At 53.8% G+C, this 23,767-nt stretch overlaps 1 protein-coding gene across 1 annotated transcript; it reads left to right on the forward strand.

Annotated features, from left to right (window-relative positions):
• Positions 1-13,912: 13,912 nt before the first annotated feature.
• SP7 (Sp7 transcription factor) lies at positions 13,913-19,892 on the forward strand. Its single transcript, XM_052641193.1, has 2 exons — positions 13,913-13,933; positions 18,618-19,892. The coding sequence occupies exons 1-2, from the start codon at positions 13,913-13,915 to the stop codon at positions 19,890-19,892; spliced, it is 1,296 nt and encodes a 431-aa protein (XP_052497153.1).
• Positions 19,893-23,767: the final 3,875 nt, after the last annotated feature.

The raw sequence follows: 23,767 nt of genomic DNA on the forward strand, positions 1-23,767 counted from the left end.
AATTCAGACTCAGATTGTAGAAGGTAGGGAAAACCACTAGACCATTTAGGTATGACCTAAATCAAATCCCTTATGATTATACAGTGGAAGTGAGAAATAGATTTAAGGGACTAGATCCGATAGATAGAGTGCCTGATGAACTATGGACGGAGGCTCATGACATTGTACAGGAGACAGGGATCAAGACCATCCCCATGGAAAAGAAATGCAAAAAAGCAAAATGGCTGTCTGGGGAGGCCTTACAAATAGCTGTGAAAAGAAGAGAAGCGAAAAGCAAAGGAGAAAAGGAAAGATGTAAGCATCTGAATGCAGAGTTCCAAAGAATAGCAAGGAGAGATAAGAAAGCCTTCCTCAGCGATTAATGCAAAGACATAGAGGAAAACAACAGAATGAAAAAAGACAGTTCAAAAGCATCAATTCTTCGGCGCTCAGTTTTCTTCACAGTCCAACTCTCACATCCATACATGACTCCTGGAAAAACCATAGCCTTGACTAGGCGGACATTTCTTGGCAAAGTAATGTCTCTGCTTTTGAATATGCTATCTAGGTTGGTCATAACTTTTCTTCCAAGGAGTAAGCGTCTTTTAATTTCATGGCTGCAGTCACCATCTGCAGTGATTTTGGAGCCCCCCAAAATAAAGTCTGACACTGTTTCCACTGTTTCCCATCTATTTCCCATGAAGTGATGGGACCAGATGCCATGATCTTCATTTTCTGAACGTTGAGCTTTAAGCCAACTTTTTCACTCTCCTCTTTCACTTTCATCAAGAGGTTTTTAGTTCCTCTTCACTTTCTTCCATAAGGGTGGTGTCATCTGCATATCTGAGGTTATTGATATTTTCCTGGCAATCTTGATTCCAGCTTGTGCTTCTTCCAGCCCAGCGTTTCTCATGATGTACTCTGCGTAGAAGTTAAATAAGCAGGGTGACAATATACAGCCTTGACGTACTCCTTTTCCTATTTGGAACCAGTCTGTTGTTCCATGTCCAGTTCTAACTGTTACTTCCTGAACTGCATACAGGTTTCTCAAGAGGCAAGTCAGGTGGTCTGGTATTCCCATCTCTTTCAGAATTGTCCACAGTTTATTGTGATCCACACAGTCAAAGGCTTTGGCATAGTCAATAAAGCAAAAATAGATGTTTCTCTGGAACTCTCTTGCTTTTTCCATCATCCAGCAGATGTTGAAGATTTGATCTCTGGTTCCTCTGCCTTTCCTAAAACCAGCTTGAACATCAGGGCGTTCACGGTTCACGTATTGCTGAAGCCTGGCTTGGAGAATTTTGAGCATTACTTTGCTAGCGTGTGAGATGAGTGCAATTGTGCGGTAGTTTGAGCATTCTTTGGCATTGCCTTTCCTTGGGATTGAAATGAAAACTGACCTTTTCCAGTCCTGTGTCCACTGCTGAGTTTTCCAAATTTGCTGGCATATTGAGTGCAGCACTTTCACAGCATCATCTTTCAGGATTTGAAATAGCTCCACTGGAATTCCATCACCTCCACTAGCTTTGTTCGTAGTGATGCTTTCTAAGGCCCACTTGACTTCACATTCCAGGATGTCTGGCTCTAGGTGAGTGATCACACCATCGTGATTATCCAGGTCGTGAAGATCCTTTTTGTACAGTTCTTCTGTGTATTCTTGCCATCTCTTCTTAACATCTTCTGCTTCTGTTAGGTCCATACCATTTCTGTCCTTTATCGAGCCCATCTTTGCATGAAATGTTCCCTTGGTATCTCTAATTTTCTTGAAGAGATCTCTAGTCTTTTTTCATTCTGTTGTTTTCCTCTGTTTCTTTGCACTGATTGCTGAGGGAGGCTTTCTTATCTCTCCTTGCTATTCTTTGGAACTCTGCATTCAGATGCTTACATCTTTCCTTTTCTCCTTTGCTTTTCGCTTCTCTACTTTTCACAGCTATTTATAAGGCCTCCCCACACAACCATTTTGCTTTTTTGCATTTCTTTTCCATGGGGATGGTCTTGATCCCTGTCTCCTGTACAATGTCACGAACTTCATTTCACAGTTCATCAGGCACTCTATCTATTGGATCTAGTCCCTTAAATCTATTTCTCACTTCCACTGTATAATCATAAGGGATTTGATTTAGGTCATGCCTGAATGGTCTAGTGGTTTTCCCTACTTTCTTCAATTTAGTCTGAATTTGGCAATAAGGAATTCATGATCTGAGCCTAAACTGATGATATGACTTTTCTTACTTAACGTATTAACATGCTCTTTATTAATGACTTTCAAATTATTTATTTATTTATTTAAATTGGTGGATAATTGCTTTACAATATTGTGATGGCTTTTTGCCATACATCAACATAAACTGGCCATAGGTATACATGTGTCCCTCCCCATCCTGAACCCCCCTCTCTATTAATGCCTTGTATTATTAAAGGCATATTCTAGCAGTCCCTAGATGAATCAGAAAGGAAACTTAGTGCTCACTGAAGTCAGTGTTTCTCAGTTAGATGTAGCCAAATTTGTTTATTTTCAAATGAGGAAAATGAGGAAAGTGGGTCATCTATGCTTTCAAACATGGTCCCATGTTTTTTCACCTTTTTCCATTTTTTTTCATTTGCCCTACCTAGGTTGTTAAGATCCTAAAGTGCAAGCACTAAAGGTTCTATGTAGCATTTTCTCTATAATATTTCACCCAAGGGTCCACTCAATAAATCCTACTGACTACTAAATTGATTAGTAGGCTTTTATTGCTGGAGCTAGAGCAAGAGGATGAAATGGTTCGATAGCGTCGCTGACTGAATGGACATGAATTCGAGCAAACTCTGAGAGACAGTGGAAGACAGAAGAGCCTGGTGTGCTGTGGTCCATGGGGTCACAAAGAATTGGACACAGCTTGGCCACTGAACAAGAGCAAGAAGTTGCAGGTTAATAGGTAGATGGAAGATAGTAGCTATAACAAATAGAGGCCTTTAGATGGTCTAGAGGTAAACCATTAAACAAGTGAATAAAAATGGCTTGAAGCATACCCTCCTCAGGTGAGCCTGGGGATTTGCCTTCTAACTAGGTCACAAGACTGAGGGAAGAACTTAATGAGTTTTGGCTAGGCGGATGAGCTTTGATTCTTCTTACAGTTATCACATTCCCTCATCTTCTTCCACTGTACTCTAGAGTTTTTGGAATTTTGCAGCTTCAGATATTTTCCTTAAACCAATGTGATGTTCCAGAAACAGCAGACAATGTATCTCCATCCTCAACTTTTCCAATGCTCTGTCCCATATTGTATCCATGCCCAAATCTATACCCTCCTTAGCAAATGTCAAACACATAGGATGTAACAATTAGGCTCTTGAACTGGAAAGGCAGTCGGCAGAAGAGGGAAAGGCTAAAGAATGGGCTGAGTTGAATATAACAAAAAAGAAAAAGACTTACAGATATAGAGAACAAACTAGTGGATACCAGTGGGGAGGCGGAAGCAGGCAGTGGTGATATAGGGGTAGGGGATTAAGAAGTACAAACTAGTATGTAGTTTGTGCGTGTGTGCTAAGTTGCTTCAGACGTGTCGACTCTGCGATCCTATGGACTGCAGCCCGCCAGGCTCCTCTGTCCATGGGATTCTCCAGGCAAGAATACTGAAGTGGGTTGCCACGCCCTCCTCCAGCGGATCTTCCCTACCCAGGGATCGAACCCATGTCTCTTATGTCTAATCTGCATTGGCAGGCAGGTTCTTTACCACTAGCACCACCTGGGAAGTCCATTAGGTAGTTTACTTACTTATGAAGTGAGCTACAAGGATATATTGAGAATATAGCCAATATGTTATAATGATTGTTAAGTGTAGTATAACCTTTAAAAACTGTGAATCACTATACTGTATGCACAATCAGTTAGCACATTTGGCTATTAACTGAAAGACTGGTGGTTTGTGCCCATGCACGGACGCATCTCAACCTGGGGCTTCCTTGGTGGCTCAGATGGTAAAAAATCTGCCTGCAATGCAAGAGACCTGGGTTTGATCCCTGGGTGGGGAAGGTCCCCTGGAGAAGGGAATGGCTGCCCTTCTCCAGACACAGGTGCCCAGGTCCCCAGGCTCCTGAAGCTCCTGGAGCTGCACCTTCTTGCCCTCTCTTTATCTCTTGGCTGCCATGACTGAGTCCACTGGATATCATATGCTTCTTCTGCAAGGATTTGGAAGTACCTAGAAGATGGAGAAGGAAATGGCAACCTGCTAAGAGTCGGACACGACTGAGCGACTTCACTTTCACTTTTCACTTTCATGCATTGGAGAAGGAAATGGCAACCCACTCCAGTGTTCTTGCCTGGAGAATCCCAGGGACAGGGGAGCCTGGTGGGCTGCCGTCTATGGGGTCACACAGAGTCAGACACGACTGAAGCGACTTAGCAGAAGATGCTTGGAGGGTAGCACTGAGGGGGAGCATTGCAGTCTTCCTCTACCCCAGTTCTCGAGACCCTGGGAAGAGGGGTCAGGCCTGAGAACCATCCAGAAATGGAATGAGGTGGTAGGTGCTGTCTAGCAGGGTTGGATGTCTCAGTCTGTGCCCTAACCTCTGTTAAGTAAGGCCTGCCTGCTCTATCCAGTATTCTTGGATTCCTAAGGTCTCTTAGATGGCAGGGAAGGCCCAGGGCCAAGGAGACTTCAGAGGAGTAAGCGAGTGGAAGGAGAGAGGGAGTGTGTGTGATCATCCATGTGTGTGTTGAATGTACTTATTTGACTTTATGTATGTCTCCTTCTAAGACCTGGCCCTTGTGGTTGTCAGTGTTGCCATGAATGCCCATGGGTGTGTGATGGTGGCATGCGGTGTGTGCCTTTGTGTCGGGGCAAGGGCTCCCTGTGGTGTGCATGTGTGTTGGGAGGGGGTGATGGTGAGAGCCTGGCTCCCTCTCTTCCTCCCCCATCCTTGCTCCCATCTGGCCTTGATCAGTGGGTCCCTGGGGAGGGAGCCGCGGTTTCGGATACAGGAAAATGTTCCAGGAAGCGGCCACTGTGCTGGGCCCTGCTCCGGCTCCCCCAGCGGAAATTGTTCCAGGAGGGAGGGGGAGAGTGTTGAGATAGGATTAAGGGAGGAGGGGGTGGCTCTTGGCTTCCCTGTCCATTGGATAAAGCAGGATAAACTGATGGGAAGCTCAGGTCAGCCAGGAACCTGGATGCTGCCATCTAAATGTGTAAGAAAACTGAGAGTCCTCAAGAGGGTTCCTTTATCTCTTTATAGTGAAGTTTAACGATTGAGATCTGGTTGGTGCCTGGAAGACAGAGACCCCTTTTCGGGCCCTGCTAGCCTGTACCCAAAGCTGGGGACCAGAACACCTGGGTCTTGTCTGAAAGTGGTGTAGATTGATGGGGTGGGGTGGGGGTGGGGGGCCGTAAGCTTCAGCCCCTTCTTCTCACTGAAGGGGCTTTGAAGCTTGGATCCAGGACTGGGAGGGCTGCCTAATTGGGATAATGGAGGTTAATGGGGCGCCTGGAGGGGGTGGCCACGCTCCTAGATCAAAGAGGCCAGCTCTTCCCAACCACCACAGCTGGAGGTCACAGCTGGAGGGGGAGGGGCAGGGGCTTCGGGCCAGCCAGCAGGGGGTGCTCTGGCCCCTGAATGTGGGTCCTTTTGAGTCTGACCCATTCTTCGCTTGGAACTACTTTTGCCTAGAGAGTGCTTGTGGGAAGCGGGGAAGGGGAGGGGTGGTGGTGGGTAGAAGTCCTGAGATTCAGACTCTTCTTTGTGTGGGTGGATAGGGAAGAGAAAGGGCACGAGAGGCTGACAGCCTGGGGTCAACGGGATGTTAGCGCCTTCAGGATCTCGGTCCTGCAGGGTCCAGAGGAGGACGCCTGGGTTGGGAAGGCAGGACTCCGGTCCCAGGTTCAGGCCACCGAGAGAGGTCTGGGCGGGGCAGCTGGGGGCGCTGGCTGGGGCGGAGGGGAAAGGGGCACACAGAGCTCCCCGCCGCCGCCTCCTCCCCCTTCCCCGGGTTGGCGCTCCCTCTCGGGCTCTAATCGGCGCGGCGGCCGCAGCGGGCAGAGTCAGCGCCGCCAGTCTCCGGGACGCGACTCCCAGCAATTGTGGTCGGGACCGCAGATATGCAGCTGCCTCCTGCCCGGGCGCCCGGCCCGGCCGGCCCCGCCCGCGCCCCGCCCCTCGCCCCCCGGCGGGCCCGCCCCTCCGTCTCCCAGCCGCGCTCGTGGACACTGAGGCACGGCCCGGAGGCCCCAGGCCTCGTGATCTGCCGGTCCAGAGGCACCCATCCGCGCAACAGCTGGAGATGGGGCTGAGATCACCAGATTTGCCTCGGCTATACCGCTCGCCCGTCTTCAAAGCTACCCGCCAAGAAAGTCAAGCAGTGCTTGCTTGGGGATCCAGCGGGGGGCGTCCGACTGAGAGTGCTTGGGGAAGAATGCCTGAGCCTCAAGGACTCTCATTAACCTGGGCAGTGGAGAAACGAAGGATGGAGAAGGGTGGCCTGTGCAGAGTCTAAACTTACAGAGAGTTCCTTCGTAGGAGAGGAGAACGGCGGTGGGTGCAGGTTGAAGGGGGTTGTTGGGGAGGTGGGGGACAGGGATGGGGGAAAAGGAAAATAAAGAGAGGCTAGGGCTGAGTGTGTACTAGGGACCCTCCTGGGAGACTGGAAACAGGTCCTCAGATGCAGCATGGCCCTTCACTCTGTGGACCAGGCACAGCGGCTGGCTATCAAGGGCCACCCTCAGAACTGAGTAGGTACCTGTCACATGCTCACATGTCCTGTGTGCCCGTGCCCACACCAACACACTTAGCAAGGGAAGTCACCCTCGATTGCTTGGTCTCCCGCATTGCTTGGTCTCCTTCTCATATCTGATCATTCACCATGTTGTCTCCATACCAGCTCCTTAAATATCACCTTTCCATTGACTTTTCCTCATGCCCTCTGCTGGTGTGGGTCACACCTTCTCACCTCTTGCCTGGACTGCTGTGGTCAACTGGTCTTGCCTCTGATTTTGCCCTCCTCCAAACTCTGACAATACTATTAGGCACCATTTATGGAACAGCTACTAAGTGCCAAGCCCTGTGGTAAGAGTTCCACACGTATTATTCCTAATCCTTATAACAACCCTGGGAGGTTGCTGTATTAAGTTTCCCCATTCTAAAGAAGAAGAATCCAAGGCATCAAAGGTTAAACAGTGTGCCCAACCTTACACCATAGTAAGCGGTTGATCTGCCCAGAACTGCCTGGCTCTAAGTCCCTATTCCATTCTCTCCTCTGCAGTCAGGGTCATCGTTCGAAAATACCAATATTCCCATATGTTGCCCTGAGCATCTGGTTCAGATCCCTTGTACAGCTGATGAGACCTTTTCCATCAGCCCCTACTCTTCATACTCTAGTTGTGCTCAACTTTCAGCTCCTCAAAATGTCATTAATCCCTCAGACTTCTGGGCCTCAGCATACACTCTTCCCCTTGCATATAACACTTTTCCTCTCTTCACTTGATTGACTCCGTTTCACCCTTCAGTTTCTTCTTCTTTTTTTTTTTCCTTCAGTTTCTTTACCTGTGCATCCCTGCTTCCAGGAAACCTTCCTTGATTCTCCCAATACTGGCTTAGATTCATTTTTTTGGTTCTCCAATAACATCCGGTACTTACCCTCTTAAGATACTTCCCACTCTTTAGGTTGTTTGTAGGTCTGTGTGGCAAAAGACTGGATCTGTCCGATTTGTGATTGCAAGCCTAAGTTTAGTCCTGCTATGCCTGGCACAAAGTAGGTGCTTGCTGAGCACTTGTTGAATGAACGAATGTTCCTGGATCTAGTCTGCATTAAAAAAAAAAACTGTTCTCCCAAGAAGAATTTAAGCAGGTCAGAGAAATCAGGGGGAGTGGGGTGGAGTATGTCTAAGATTTTGAAGAACCGTTTCCTTGAGTTGTTCAGCCTCATCACTAAGGACAGAAACTGTGATCAGGACTCTATAACCTCAAGTTCTCTTTGTTTAAAGACAGTAATATATGGGACTTCCCTGGTGGTCCAGTGGCTAAGACTTGGTGCTCCCAATTCACGGGGCCTGGGTTCGATCCCTGGTCAGGGAACTAGATCCCACATGCCTCAACTATGATTTTGCACGCCACAAGTAAAGATATCTTGCATGCCACAACGGAGATCAAAGATTCCATGTACACCAACTAAGGCCTGGCACAGCCAAATAAATATTTTTTTAAAAGACAGTAATATATTTTGTGTATCAGATTCCAGGGTATCATTCTTACACAGAAGCACTTGCTGGTGATAACCAGGGTCTTTTTAAATTTTTAAAAATATTTATTCAACTGCATCAGACCTTCGCTGCCGCCTGCAGTCTTTCATTGCAGCATGCAGGATCTTAACTTCCTAACCAAGGATCGAACTCATGTGCCCTGCATTGGAAAGCAGATTCTTAACCACTGGACCACCAAGCAAGTCCCTGGCCAGCGTCTTAATTTCACACTGAGCCTTTCAAAATGCCTACCCAGTGCAGGTTCCTCTATTCCCTATCAGGCCTCTCAGTGTTACCCTTCCCTCTTTGTCTCCTCTCATCCTTGCTCCTTCCTAGCCTTACCAGTGCATTTCTTCTGATTCTAGATCTGCGTCCCCTGGAACTGCTATATTATCTCCTATCCTGGGGCTCAAATGTCAACTAAAGAGACTGAGGCTCAGAGCAGAGAGGAACCAGGGCCAGCAAGAGGAGTCCTGCCTTGTAACCCAGGCACTGGAAGAGGGGATGGGGAGAGCCAGTGGAGAGGGAGGGAGCTGAGATAACACAGATGTGTAAATATGCTTATGTGAACCTTAGGGTGGGGAGCTCCTTTTTCAAGCAACCTTCTATAGAGAGGTTGGGGATTCCCAGGTGGTTCAATGGCAAACAATCCACCTGCCGACGGAGGAGCCCCAGAAGATTCGGGTTCGATCCCTGGGTTGGGAAGATCCCCTGGAGGAGGGCATGGCAACCCACTAGTATTCTTGCCTGGAAAATCCCATGGACAGAGGAGCCTGGCAGGCTTCTTCCCTGTATCCTCAGCTTTGCCTCCCACAATGGGATTCTCTTGTCCAAGCCTCCTGAGCCTCAGCTCAGAATGTCAAGGCACTGGGCAGTGTCCACATCCCAAAGTCATGAGTGGACATTCCCCCGGGTCATCAGCCCTGTTACGTTTGGAGGACCCTCTTAGATTAGCAGCTGTCCTTCAAGGCCTCTGATCTGCATCCCTACCATCTCTGTTCTTCCTCTTTCCCTTGGTCTTTCTATTTTCCTGACTCTGGGTGCCTTCTTTCCTGTCCCCTCTGTGTTCTCTGTCGCTAGTGTATCCACTGGAGACAAGGGCTGGGCCTGGGTGCACGGGGGTGGGTAGTGGCCAGACTAGGGGCCCGGGACGTGAGCGCAACTTTCCAAGCGTCTCGTCCAGGCCCCTGTGGTTGGGGAGCTCCAGAGAGGGAGAGATGAGTCAGCGGGCCGCAGAGCAGGGGGGGGTCTGGGTGGGGGTGGGGATGCCGGGGTTCCCCAGGGCCAGGGAGTTTACCGGGCCCATGTGGGTCTCTGACTTCTGGTGGATATGGAGGATAAAGGATCAAGTCCCCAAAGTTACCCGCGAGTTTCCTACACTAGTAGGAAGTGCAGGCAATAATGTGTAGGACTGGCAGTGCCTGCCACATCACCCTTACGTCCAGATTCTTATACGAAGAAGAGTTCCTAAATCCCCTAGATTTCTAGAGCTGTAAGGTTGTGATGACAGACCTGTGTATGTATATATATGTGATATTTGCCACATATGTAAAAATGTGTATTGAGAGTCTGTGTGAGTCTCTGTAGGTGACTGTGGGTCTATAGGCATGTATAGGTGCTAGTGTGTGCATTTTTGTGACTGGAGGTTAGGGTCAGTGTCTTGGTGTGAGCATCATCTGTACAATGTATGTATATATATCAGTGTGTGTCAGTGTGGATGCCTGCAGACTGTATGTATGTTCATAATTCATCACATGTGCAAGAGCATATCTGAAAGGGATACAGACTCATTAAGTCTGTATCAGAGAACGTGCTGATCTGTATCTCAGGACTCTGTTCCCGGTTTGCTGGTGACTCTCTAGGGTAGCCAAACCCATGACAACGACAAAGGAACAGTTAGCAGTCCCCTTGGATTGGGGCTCTCAGAGGAAGCCCAGGGTGGGCAGAAGGCAGGGGGGTGGGAGGAAGCACTTCCCTGAGGACAAGGGAGATATAGGTCTCCCACTCTCCCAAGGGTCCACTCTCCCCACCCCCACCGACCTTTCCAAAAAAGAGCTAAAGAGAACTGAGGCAGGTTCCGGATTCAACCCCCTCTAACCTAGAAATCCCACCCTGCTTCTTCTAGGGAAGGGAGGCAGGGAGGGAAGGGAGCGTCCCTGTGGTTCAGCTCGGTCCTGGGGTTGAAAGATCAGAAAGGCACCATCCCACCCCTTCCTTCAGGGGCGTCCATCTCTGGAGCTCAGTGTCTGGGTGGCCATGGGCGGAGGCTGAGGGGCCCCCAGGGTGGTGGGGGGTGGTGGATAGAAACCAGATGCCTAGGGGGTTTATACTGGAAGGACCAGAGCCGCAGCCTCTACCCGCCCCTGCCACATGGCGCCTTTGCCTGGGCTGCCCCACCCCCTGGGAGGCCGGGCTGAGGGAGGCCTGAGAGAGTGGAGGCAGGTCCTTGGTAGGGCTCCCAGTTGCTGACCCCAGCCCCTGGGGAAGCTGGGAAGGGCGTGTGTGTCTGGGCCCAGGAATAGCAGGGTCTGGACTACAGGACTATCTTAAACAGGGTGTGGAAGAAGTCAGAGCCCAGGGTCCTGAGGGAGGGAGCTGGGAGCTTCAGGCAGCCCCTCTGCCCTGGTTTCAGCACAGACGTTTGGGAGGGGGCTCTGAGTCCAGGCACTGTCCCACTGGGGTTGACACATCAGGGGCGCTGGCTCACATCTTCCGGGGATCCTGCTCCTTGCCCTTCCCTAGCACTCCTGCTCCCCCCACCCCAGTAGGATTAGGGATCCAAATCCCCAAATGAAGTGGAGACGGCTGGCCATACCTGTCTCCCCTTACCCTCTTCAACCCCATACCTCCTCTCCTCCTGCCTCCGTTTCCTTTTCCGTTGCTTCCTTTCTTCCCCAATCTAGTTGGAGCCTCAACCTCTCACTCACCTACCATCTCTTCTCTGGAGTCTAGACTTTGCTCCTCTGCCTCAGTGGGCTGCCTGGTCTAAAAGCGGGATGGCTTTCTGCTGGTGATGCAGTAACTTGCCCAAAGCTTCCCCTTTTCCTCACCAACTTCGGAGCTGGGTTTGGGGAGGGGGGCCCAGAAATCCATCTGGCACCTCAGGCTCAGAAACACCCCCCACCAGGGGGAGACTTCGAGGTCATGGGACACCCCACCACGGGCACTTCCTCTTGGGCAGACGGGTGGGGTGGCCCGTGTAATCATCGGACACAATTATGGACTATTTATACTTCATCCCCGCCCCCCACCTGCCTGGCCGCTTTAACCCTCTGCCTCCGCTGGACCTGGCCAGGCCTCCTGCAGTTCTCCCTGTCTTGTTCTTCTGAAGCCATTGTCTCCTCATCTTTGTTTCTCTGGGCCTATTTCTTTCCCTTTTTTCTGCTGTTTGTGTGGGTGTTTTTTTAAGCCACATACTGGTCTTGTGTTTTCCTCTCTTCTCTCCATATTATTTCGCTAGTGTCTCTTCTGATTTTATCGGATTGTTTCATTTGCTCTGTATGCCTCTCAGTCTTTCTGTGTTTCTTCTTTTGCTTCTTTTCCTTTGTCTGCCAGTCACCTTCCTTCCCTAACCCTCTCCTCAAAAGTTGAGTCTACAAGGTTCTGTTAGAGAAGTCAAATCCTGGGGCTGGAAACCCTAACTCCCCCACCATCCTTCCCTGAACATTGACCCTGTCTGCTGGTTAAACTGCAGGTAACTCTCCCAGGACTTCCAGCTGCTCCTGCCCCCTCCTCAAGTTTGCCTTGAGAAGCTGAGCTGGGAGAGTATGAGGAGCCTGGAGGTGGGCACCCAGGGAGAGCAAGTGAGAGGACTGACTGGGGAATAAGAAGAGCAGGGAAGGACCAGGCTCCATTCCTCTGATGGGCAGGGCTGGCCCGGGGAGAGGGGTGTGTTGGGGAATAACTTGCAAAACAACCTCGTCTGGCTGGGCCCCTCAGTGGGAGACATGCTGGTTCTTCCACTTGGCTGCCCAGTCTTCTCTCTCCCATAAACTTACCTCAGGGTCCAGGTTTCAATTCATAGACTTTTTTGCATTCCCCTCTTCCAACTGGGTGACTTTCTTTTCTTCCCCATTTTGATGAGAAGTCAACGTTTGGAAGTCCTGCCTAAGCTCTAACTTCAATTCTTCCTGCTGCAGGGGGAATCGATGCACGACAGTGAGAAAGGGAACCAGACCCACTCCCAGGAGAGCATGAGCGCTCATGAGAACGATCCATCAGAGGTTGGAGACTGGATGTGCGTGTGGCCAAGAAGGGCCTAGGGCTGGTAATTGGCAAGAAATGATGATGTCTGGGGTCTGTCTTTGGGGGAAAGGAAGTTGATCCAAAAAGGCCAGGCTCGGGCACGGATGCGTTGACCCAGTGACTTCCTACCCCCTACCCTCACTCCTGCCTGCCTTAAATTTTCTCAGATATGCAAGATCTAGCTTCTGCCCCACAAAGGGAGGTAGGCCTAGGTGTCACTTCTCAAGACTAAGACTGAGGTACTGGGAGGAAGACTGGGGAGCCCCAAGCCTGTGCCAAGCCCTCCCCACCCTGTCCCTCCCTCTAGGCCTTGCTCTGGAACCTACCTACGTGACCCTCAAATGCTTGGGCAGCAGAAAGCCTCAACCCCAGAGCACACGCTCCCTCCTGACTTTCACAACACGGCTCTCCTGCTCTCGAGGTCGGTGACTGGGGAAGCAGGCATCTCTGTGGTCAGCTCGGATGTGTGTGTGGGGCGTGCGCGCCTCCAGCCATGTCACTGCGATCATCTGTGTGTGAGTTTGTCTCTGTTCATTCATGACAGTGGCCGTGCCCCGGTGGGGAGCCCTGCGCGCGTGGACGTGCACATGTATCGTCCTGTGTTTGTCCATGAGTGTGTATGTCAGTGTGTTCCAGTCTCTCTGTGTGAGTGTCGTCCCCAATCCCCCATCCCCCCCCTGGATCTCTAATTAGTGGTTTGGGGTTTGTTCCTTTTCCCTCCTGTTCCTTCCCTCAGCGGCAGCAGCGGCGGCGGCAGGAGCAGCAGCAACAGCAGCAGCAGGAGCAGCAGCCGCCGCCGCCACCCGCGGACCCGCAGCCAGGACTCCGGAGTCAGAGTAGGATTCTAGGATCAGAGCCTGAGTGGGAACAGGAGTGCGGCTGGCCTAGGAGAGGAGCGGAGCCCTCCTCGGACCCGCAGGCGACCCCTTGCCAGCACTCGCAGTGCCAGACCTCCAGAGAGGAGAGACTCGAGACACCCAGCCCCTTATCCCCCAGGTACAGGACACTCGGGGGCTCTGTCTGGGAGGGGTTCCCACAGCCGCCTATGGGATGGCTGGGGGCAGGATGTGGGGCACCTGGGCCCACCCTGCATCTGCCCAGACCCTCAGCGCCCCCGGCATGCCCTGACACCTTGCCCTGTCCCTACCCCTCCTGCTTCCCTGGGAGCCCCGTTTCTCCTCTCCTGCCCAGATCCCTTCTTTGGGGGAGCTCAGCAAATGGAGCAGGAAACTTGGGCCCTCTGCCTCCCTCTCTCGCCCTGCTCATTGGATCCGGAGCCTTCTCCGCTGGGAAAGCTGTAATTAGAGGGTGGATCCCTACAGACAGAGAGCAGCCCCCCCACCCCCACCCCCTAGTCCCTTCTAACTTTAGATCTCTTCTCTCCCATTCTCCCATTCTCCCTCCCTCTCCCTCTCCCTCTCTCCCGCTCAGCTCTCTCCATCTGCCTGGCTCCCTGGGACCCGTTCCCCAGCCTCAGGATGGCGTCCTCCCTGCTTGAGGTAACTGCCCCCTCCTTCCCCCAGGACACCAGCCTGGATCTTAATGGTCCTAATCCCTGTCCACTCCCACCTTCTAACTCACACAGACAGTTGCTGTGGTGCTTGTCACTTCCAGGGGTCAGAGGACGGGTGGGGGGCAGGAGGCAGAAGAAAGGGGAGGAGAGACAGCAGGGCAAGGGGTCACGGAGCAGTCAGAGGAGGACAGAGGGGATTAGGTTAGAAGAAGGCATGGACCCCTGAGGTCCGCCAAGCACACCAACTCTGAGGAGTGGACTAGGGATCGAGGGATCGAGAAAGGAAGGGGAGGGGAGTGAAGAGAGAGGTATGGGAGAGGGATAAACTGGTAGGGGACGGGGGAGAGAAACAGGCCAGAAGACTGGCTGAGTGGGCACTGGGCAACAGTGAGTGCATGGTTCTCTGGGGGTCCTGGCTCTCAGGACTCACCCTAAGCAGTGTCTTGTCTGGTTTGTAGGTGGGGAGGGGGCTGGGCTTCTGGGCTGGCAGCAGAGGAGGTGGGCAATGAGAGAAGGGAGAGGGCAGTCCATGTATGTGGGGGGGCTGACCAGAGGAACTGGGCCCAGGTCTGAGAGGCAACCAAGGAGGAGGGCCAGGGTCTGAGGCCGCCTGCCCGGCTCACAAATATTTAGCTTTCAGCCAAAGACAAACTCAGCTCTATTTTGGGAGTGGGAGGCTCCAGGGCGGACCAGGCCACTTCCCCTCCAGGCTAGGACCCCAGCATCCCTTGCCTCTGGCACTGAGGATGGAGGGAACTAGGGTACCATGGGGGTCAGGGCTTGGGGGCTTGAGAAACTGCTGACTCTGCCAGGGCTTCTGAGGGACTCATGGCACATCACAGTTGGAAAGGCAGACTCAGTCACTCAGAGGCTGTCTGAATGTCCTGAGTTCTCCTTGCTTCTGGATCTCTGACTCTGTGTCTCTGTTACCTCTTCTGCTTTCTGGGTCCCTCCATAGGAATTTGGGACCAGAGAGCCCTTCCCAAAGATCAACTCCCGTCAGTGGCCTTGACCTTCTCTATTCTTGGGCCCCTCTGAAGGCCCCATGTCTGCTCCCAGTACACCAGCTCAGGTCCAGGCTGACTCATTCAGCCTTGCAGGAGAGGTGTGTGGGAGATGGACCAAGAGTCTCTTAACATCTGTGTTCACTGGCCTGCCTGTGAGTGTCAGAATGTAAAGCAGCACACCTGCACGTGTGGCTGGCTCTGCGGGAGCACAGGTGTGTGTACAGGCTGGGTCACCCAAGTATCTGTTACTCCAAGTGGGGAATGGTGTGTGTAAGGCTGGTGGATAGGGAGCCTGTGCCTGAGTTTGAGGGAATGGCATGTGAGGCAGTGGGGTGGACACCATGACCTAGTTGGGGGTCCTCAGGGCTATGTCTACCCTCTGCTGCAAGGAGGCAGATTGCTCACCCCACCATCTCCCCAAGAGACTCATGATTGAGCCATCACTGAAATGCTGTGCTTGGAGCTTGAGGAAGCTGGAGGACTAAGGTGCATGGAAATCCTGGGTCCACCCAAAGCAGGGGCCATGTCAATGGGCGTGGGCTTCATGCCAGAGTTGCCAGCGTGGCACTGGTGCCTGCGGGAGTGGCTGGGCCAGAGGTCTGCTGGAAAGACATGGGATCGGGGTAGCATTTGGCAAGAGGAGCATGTCCTGGAAACTGGACTTTCTTGTCCCTCACTCCCTGTAAGCTGGAGATGCCCCTAATCCCAAGGCTTCCAGCCTCTGTCTCTTTCATCTATTTTGAGGGGCACCTGGGCCCTCAAGCTTCTTCTTATACCCCCATCAGGAAGTCCTCTTGGACAGTGGGAAGAACTTGGGGGTTCAGAGAGGGAAGCTTGACAGGAGGCTCACCTGGGCTGAGTGAGACATGCAGAGAGAGGATCAGGGAGGAGGGAGAAATGGGGATGGGGGCTAATGAGGATGGAGACTTGGAAGCTGGGAGAACTAAACAATTTGGGAGGAGGCTGAAAGTGGAGAACTGGAAACTGGGACCTCAGGTGGCCAGTCAGCACTCAGATGTCCAAGTGAGCCTTCCAGTGCGAGGTCAGGGGAAAGAGGGCGGGGTCCCCTCCCCATGTGAGAGTGAGAGCTGGGACAGCTCCTTATCTTGTTCTTTCTCCAGAGATTCCCCCTTCAGTACTTAAAAACCTGTATTGGTGTGGTTGTCATTGTTTTCAATGGATGTGGGTGGAAGCAGGAGGAAAAACAACTCGAAGGTGGGCTCCAGCCCCCGGCTCCCCCATATGGGGACACAGACGCACATATTTAGACTCCTTAATCAGGACCCTCTCCCTAGTTCTCGGGAGAGCCCAAGCAGCACGACAAGGACACTGAGGCTGCGATGAACCTTAGCCAAGTGCCCAGCTCTTGGCCTCCAGAACCTTCTGAGCTGTCTGGTGCCCAGCTCCCCCTTCTCTGTCCCCCGGGCCCTGGGGCTCTCTGTTCCCCAGGGCGGGGGTCTGCTGTTGGCCTGGGGCTGCTTGCCTTCTCTCACCCCTCCTTCCCGCCCCATGGCTGGGTGGGGTCCTTGGGCTTGGCTGAGGCCCCTGTGGCCACAGTGTGAGGGCCGGGCGGGGGGGACCGCGTCGGCGTTTTTAAAAATAAACCGACCGCAGGGAAACCAACGGAGCCGGGCCAGGCAGGCAGAGGGGGAGGGGGTGGTCAGGGGGAGAAGGAGGGAGGAGTGGCCTGGTCTGGGGGTTTTCTGGAGCCCAGCACTGGGGGGATTTTCTCTTAGGTAGGAAATCTGCCTCCCCGGACCTCCCCTCTTTTCTTCCTTCCCCCTCCTTTCTTTTCTCTGCTTTCCTGTGCCTTCCTTGCCCAGTCTCTTTCCATCACCTCTCTTTCTTTGTTTATTCTGCTTTCCTCTCTCTCCCTCCTTTTGTCGCTTTTTCCTTCTCTTCTCTTTCGCGTCCCTGCCCGTTTCTGCCCCTGTGGGCCAGCTCCCACTGTTTTCACTCCCCGCCCCACCCCCTACCACCGGGGGCTTTAAGGTCAGGTTCTCTGCTCTGGTTCTATAAGTCTCTGCCCCTCTCCTTTAAACAATACGTTTCGACCTTTCCTTTCCACTAGGATTTGCCTCCTGCCCCAGTAGCTGCCCTGCCTTGCCCACCTCCGCTTGGGAGGTGGGAGGCTCCAGGGACACCCTGGCTGGGAAGGATGCAGGGCTTCTGTCATGGCCAGATTTGAGGACACTTTTGATGGTTCAAATTTGGGAGTCCATGCTGTCATCAGGACCTCAGAAAGAGGTCACTGGGCAGGGGAAACAGCAGGTTTCCCTTTGGGAGCAGGGCAAGGCTGGCGATTGCACACGCAGCCCTCACTGCAAGCCTCTAAACCTCAGATCTTCCTCTAGGATTGGTGTCACAGGCACAGACTATGCGCTAGGAGCTAGCAGGCTGGCCTGGGAACCCTGCATTCTTGGGTTCTTTTTCAGTTTTACTGGGAAGGTACCAGGCACATTTTTGCTGTTGTCGTTGAGGGCCCCCGTCAAGGGACTATACAGGGTCAGCTTCTGACTTGCTTTTGGTGGGATTCTCAGTAATGGATGCCTATGCATGCCAGCCAGAAATCCAGGAGGGCACCATTTCTTTCTGGGTTGCCCCAGAGCTGACTTAGGGAGGGGCACCGTGAGTTCCTGAGGGATGGTGATCTCGGGGGGCTTGGCCTGGTAGCAACAGCACGATGGGCATTTGATATTCCTAAAAGACCCCTGTGCCCTGCATCTATACACGTTTCCCTCATTTCACTGTGCTGGAGGGGTCTCTACGTGTTAGGGGACACTGAGGCATGGAGGGAGGGGTGTGGCTGTGAGCCACGATCATAGCCAATCCAATTCCCTGCCCTGGAGGGGTGTGAGGATTTCAGCTCTCCAAGCCCTCCCAAAGGGGTACCAGCTGGCTCCACAAAGCAGGAGGTGCCTAATGCCCGCTTGAAAGACATTCTTGCCTCAGCCACAGCCCTGGCTTGGCGGCAACCCTGTTCCCTCTCAATGTCCCAGTGTCTCCGCCGTCGCTTCCTCTTGCTCCCTGGCCCAGGGTCCCTGCCAAGAGAAAGAGATTCCTTACCAGGGACATGAGGACACTGCTTTAGGGTGACTAGGCCACTGCCTTAGTCAGGAGATGAAGTAGAGACAGGAAGTGAATAAGGGGTCAAGCTGGGAAAACCTGGAACAGGGGCAACTACGGTCCCCTAAGACTTCGGCTTTTCCCCACGCTGCTCTTTCAGCCTCGTCTTTCCTCTCCAAGTCCCCCACCATGGCCTCTGCTCCCAACCCACTTCCAGGGGTCAGGATCCCTAATACTCACTGCATCCAGGTGCTGCCTTGACCCCTGGCTCTTCTCATGGCTTTTTAAGAAGCATCTCCTGTTCCTCAGAGGCCCTTGCACATCCCCAGCATCACAGGGAGCTCTGCCTCCTGCCTGTTAGGTTGGGTGTTACCGCCCCTGTCTTGGTCCTCTGCTCTTTTTCCAGACTCTATCTGAGCTCTTCCCTGGGTCCCAGTCCTCACTGCCCATCCTCCTCCCCGACCTTACCTCTGAATCCCCGTCCTCTTCACCTCTTCCTCACCACCTTTGTTCTTCTGTTCTCCAGGTCTCCAGGCTGTGCAGCCCTTCTGCACATCTCCTTTTCTCCACCTAAGCAATGCTTCTCTCTCCCCACAGGAGGAAGCTCACTATGGCTCCAGCCCCCTGGCCATGCTGACAGCGGCGTGCAGTAAATTTGGCAGCTCCAGCCCTCTGCGGGACTCCACGACACTTGGCAAAGCAGGCACAAAGAAGCCATACTCTGTGACCAGTGACCTTTCAGCCTCCAAAACCATGGGGGATGCTTACCCAGCCCCCTTCTCCAGCACCAATGGGCTCCTCTCCCCCCCAGGCAGCCCTCCAGCACCCACCTCGGGCTATGCCAATGACTACCCTCCCTTTTCCCACTCGTTCCCAGGGCCCACGGGCACCCAGGACCCTGGGCTCCTAGTGCCCAAGGGGCACAGCTCTTCTGACTGCCTGCCCAGCGTCTACACCTCTCTGGACATGGCACACCCCTATGGCTCCTGGTACAAGGCAGGCATCCACGCAGGCATCTCACCGGGCCCAGGCAATGCTCCTACCCCTTGGTGGGACATGCATCCCGGGGGCAACTGGCTCGGTGGTGGGCAGGGCCAGGGTGATGGGCTGCAAGGGACACTGCCTGCAGGCCCTGCTCAGCCTCCATTGAACCCCCAGCTGCCCACCTACCCGTCCGACTTTGCCCCCCTTAATCCAGCCCCCTATCCAGCTCCCCACCTCCTGCAGCCAGGGCCCCAGCATGTCTTGCCTCAGGATGTCTATAAACCCAAGGCAGTGGGCAACAGTGGGCAGCTGGAGGGGAGCGGTGGAGCCAAACCCCCCCGGGGTGCAGGCACAGGGGGCAGTGCTGGCTACGGGAGCAGCGGAGCAGGGCGCTCCTCCTGTGACTGCCCCAACTGCCAGGAGCTGGAGCGCCTGGGCGCTGCCGCAGCCGGGCTGCGAAAGAAGCCGATCCACAGTTGCCACATCCCGGGCTGTGGCAAGGTGTACGGCAAGGCCTCCCATCTGAAGGCCCACCTGCGCTGGCACACGGGAGAGAGGCCTTTCGTCTGCAACTGGCTCTTCTGCGGCAAGAGGTTCACCCGTTCGGACGAGCTGGAGCGCCACGTGCGCACTCACACCCGGGAGAAGAAGTTCACCTGCCTGCTCTGCTCCAAGCGCTTTACCCGAAGCGACCACCTGAGCAAACATCAACGCACCCACGGCGAGCCAGGTCCGGGACCCCCAGCCAGCGGCCCCAAGGAGCTGGGGGAGGGCCGCAGCGCTGGCGAAGAAGAGGCCAGTCAGACACCCAGACCTTCCGCCTCACCGGCACCCCCAGAAAAAGCCCCTGAAGGCAGTCCGGAGCAGAGCAACCTGCTGGAGATCTGAGCTGGGTGGAGGTCTTCAGCCCCCTGAGGCTGCCTTACCAGCCTCTCCTGGCTCTGTGGACCACTGCTTGCGCCTCACCCCCTCTGCCCCATGCATGTTGCCCTTTGCAACTCTATCCATCTCCGCCTCTTCCCACCCATTCTGGGCCTGAGTATCACCCTGCATGCCTCCTCAGTTTATTTCCTCCCCTTGCCATGAGACCCTTCTGCAAACTCTCATCTCAGGCCGTCACCTGGTGCCTGATCTCTGCACTCAGGGCTTCAGAAGCTCTTTCCTGGCCACTGCACAGTTTCTTTGCTCTTACCAAACCAACTCACTTCCCCTCCATCTGGGCTCCCAACACTTCATTTCTCCATCTCACTAACTCCTTTATGTGCATCTTTTATGCCTCCCAAGCTTATTTACCACTATTCCTTAGCTTTCAGGCTCCAATCTTCTCAACTTTGTAGTCCACTGCCTTCTATGCTCCAGAGCGTTTTTTTACAAACAGTCATGATGATGATAATGATAATTTATTGCCCCCTGGTGGCCTCTTCATTAGGGACCAGAGTTCGGGGGATTGGGGTAAGTGACCTGGCAGGGAGCAGGGTGCCAAGAGGGGGCAGACTGGTGGGGATCTGATCCCAAAGATGGGGTGACCCCAGGGTCAGGGAGGCTGCCCCCAGGCATGTATATTTAACCCCTATGTTCCAAGAGAAATAAATAGTAATAATAATAATTCTATTTATCTAAGTTATGATGACAGGTCAGGTAGAGTGAGCTGGGGAGGGAAGGGGGTCTATTTCTGCTATGGAAGTTTTAGCCAAATGCATCTCTGTCTAGAAAAAGTGATAGTGGAGATCTTGTTAATAGAACTTCTATCATCAGGGTCTCAGTTAATGGTGTTTCTCTTAACGGAATCTCTAATAGAGTGAATTAGCTAGATCTCTGTTAATGAGTTGATGGGGTATCTCACAACTAAGGGATCCAGCCTGGCCAGAAGCTGTGAAAACTCAAGCCCTATGGAGGGGAGAACTGGAATGTACTCCAGATTCCTTGACCCCAGAGCAGGTTCTTCCACTGCCCCTCCTGACACCATGACCCCATTAGGCTAATCCCTTGTTGCCGCCTTTAACAGAGCTTGCAGCTGCCATCTTAGACATGCTCTTTGGGGAAGCCCATCTAACCCAAGGAGGACATTAGTTTGGAAGTGTCTCTCCTGGAGAAAAGGCGAGGAAGGCTTCCTCTGGGATCAAATCAAGAAAATCGAGTATTTATTGAGTGCTTACTCTGTGCAAGGCACTGTGATAGGCTGGTGCCCAGAAGTCATGAGAAAGAAGAATTTATAGACCTAGGAGGACAGAGGTCCCCAAGCTGACTTGGGGTTGCATCCACAGGCCGGCAACCTGGGACTTCCGATGCTCCCAACTCCACCTCCAGTGACTTTTAAAGCCGCTTCGTGCCTTTGAATGCCTTTCCTGTGACTTTGGATCCTCCTTTTCTACTTCTTGCTCCCTCAAGGTCCCAAGTTAAAGGGTTAAAGCCGCCGGAGCTTGGGGAGAGGGTAATATTGTGGAAGGGAAGGGATCAAGCCCTCATGGAGGTGTTTTTTTTTTAATTTAATAAATAAAAGTTTGATTTTACATTTTGTCATGCTGAGAGAAGAGGAAGAAGAGGGGAGAAAGGTGAGCCACAGGATTTCTCCTTGGCAATCCGGGGAGTCACCAGGGGCATTGTGTCCTGCCTGTTTGCACGTTACGCCTGGGATAGAATACTTCGGCTGTCCCGCCTTGCGGCGGAGGTGTTTTTAACAGCCCAGAGCTCTCTCTGCGGAGTTGGAAAAGCAAAGAGGTTTCTTCCCCGGCTCTTCCTCGGGCTCGGAACCAGCGGACCTGACCCGGCATTAGCCGGGACGCGCGCCGGCCCCGTGCGGAGTACCGCGGGGCCAGAGCCCGGCGCGGTGCGGCTCCCGCGGGCGGACCCGCCTGGCACGTAACCCGCCCCCGGCCCGGGGCCTGCAATCAGTCGTGCCCGCCACTGAGTTAGAGGCGGAACAAAAGGCACTCTGTGGCGGCCAGCCCCCAGCCACAATAGGGCTTTGTGCGGCCCCCGCCCCCAGGGCTCCCCCGCCAGGCAGAGGGGCTCACCCGCAGCTCCCCCGGCCTGGGCCCGACTGCGGGCGGCGCCCCAGTCCGCCGGTACCCCTGGGGGCTCGGGAGAGGCCCGCCGCGCTGCAGCGCGGAGGGGTCAGCGGGTCCCAGGCGGCGATCCGGACGAGCTCGAGCTGCCGGCCCCCTTCCCACCCTGCCCCTGTCCAGGTGCGAAATCTCCTGCCCTCGGGCGGGGCGCAGGGCTTCAAAGGCACTTTGAAGAAGGATCGGAGTTCCGAGGACTCTCCCGCGGGCCTGGGGCCGCGGCGGAAGAGAGACTGAAAAGGGGCGGGGGACGCCTAGGCTCGCGGCGGCGGCCCGAAGTGGACCCCCGGGCTCGGCGCTACCCCGCTGGGCCGGCTCCTCGGGACCCCCCAGGGCCTGGCCTTCTCGCCTGCCGGTCTCCGCCTGCCCGGTGCCAGCTCCCGCCCGCCGCAGCCTCGCGGTCGTCCCCTCCCCGGCCCCTCGGCCCCTTTCATCTTCCCTAGACTCCGCTTGGGGTTTTGCTGGTTTCTGGGAGATAAAAACCGCCTCAAATAGCGGCGGCGCGCTGCCAGGACAAACAGGGCCGGGCGGGCCATGTGCGCCTGGTTACCGGCCCCGGGCCGGGGCGCCGGGCTTCGGCGGGCCCGGGGAAGGGGCGGCGGGCCGAGGTCCAGGCACCCAGGCTGCCGTGATGCCTCCCGCCTCTCGAAGTAGGGGGCCCATTTTAGAAGTTTCGGGCAGCGGCAGGGGCGCTGCCTCGGTTTCCCGCCCAGGTCGTAGGGAGGGGCCGGGGTGGAGACCGCCTGCTGAGAGCTCTGCGCCCCCGGGACTGTGGGTCTCAGTCACTGTGTCGCCGGGGCCACCGCGCCCCCTGGTGAAGTTAGTGGAGAGTGCGTTAGGTCCGGACTAGCCTCCCAAGACTCTGGAAATCGTGAAAAATCATTCAACAAACGTTAAATAAGCTGTATGGGCTTCCCTGGTGGCTCGGACGGTAAAGAACCCGCCTGTAATGCGGGAGACCTGGGTTCGACCCCTGGATTGGGAAGGTCCACTCCAGTATTCTTGCCAGGAGAATCCCCGTGTACAGAGGAGCCTGGCGGGCTACAGTCTACAGGGTCACAAAGAGTCGGACACGACTGAGCAACTAAGCACACACATGGGAGATGGTGACTGTGTGTGAATACACAGAGCACCGTTTCCTTCTCTCCAGGTCACATTACTGGTAAGAGGCAGGCACCTAACTGATAATTATAACGCAATCTGTTGGTGAAAATCAGGCTTCATTGAAGGGAGGGTGGAAGGTGCAGGCCCAGGCTGTAGTGAGTTTTGGGGGTTGGATGGTGCCAAGGTTAAGATACAACGAAACTGTTTGTGGGTGGGACTTCCCTGGTGGTCCAGTGGTTAAGAATCCGCCTGGGAGTGCAGGGGACACGGGTTCCATCCCTGGTGCAGGAAGATTGCACACAAGGAAGAGCAACCAAGCCCCATGTTGCCGCAACTCTAGGCCAGTGCTCTAGAGGCTTTGTTCCCCAACAGTAGAAGCAACAGCAGTGAGAGTCCCAAACACAAGGAAAGAGTAACTACGACTGCCAGCAACTTGATAAAGCCCTCACACAGCAAGGAAGACCTGGTGCAGGCAAAAATAATTACATTAATTAAAAAAAAGTTTGGGAGTGGCATCTCACTGCTCTCCACAGATCTGTCACAGTCACAGACTCCCACTTTCCCTTCAGTCCTATACTGCTTTCCTGTCTCAGCAAG

This window comes from Budorcas taxicolor, chromosome 5 (assembly GCF_023091745.1).
Source record: "Budorcas taxicolor isolate Tak-1 chromosome 5, Takin1.1, whole genome shotgun sequence".
In the NCBI taxonomy this organism is placed as follows: domain Eukaryota; kingdom Metazoa; phylum Chordata; class Mammalia; order Artiodactyla; family Bovidae; genus Budorcas; species Budorcas taxicolor.

What these genes read in the sequence shown, in the direction of transcription:
- SP7 (XM_052641193.1), top strand. Translation starts at nt 13,913, where the DNA reads ATGGCGTCCTCCCTGCTTGAG. An exon ending in TGGCGTCCTCCCTGCTTGAG is followed by an intron (nt 13,934 to 18,617) that starts GTAACTGCCCCC and finishes CTCTCCCCACAG; the next exon opens with GAGGAAGCTCACTATGGCTC.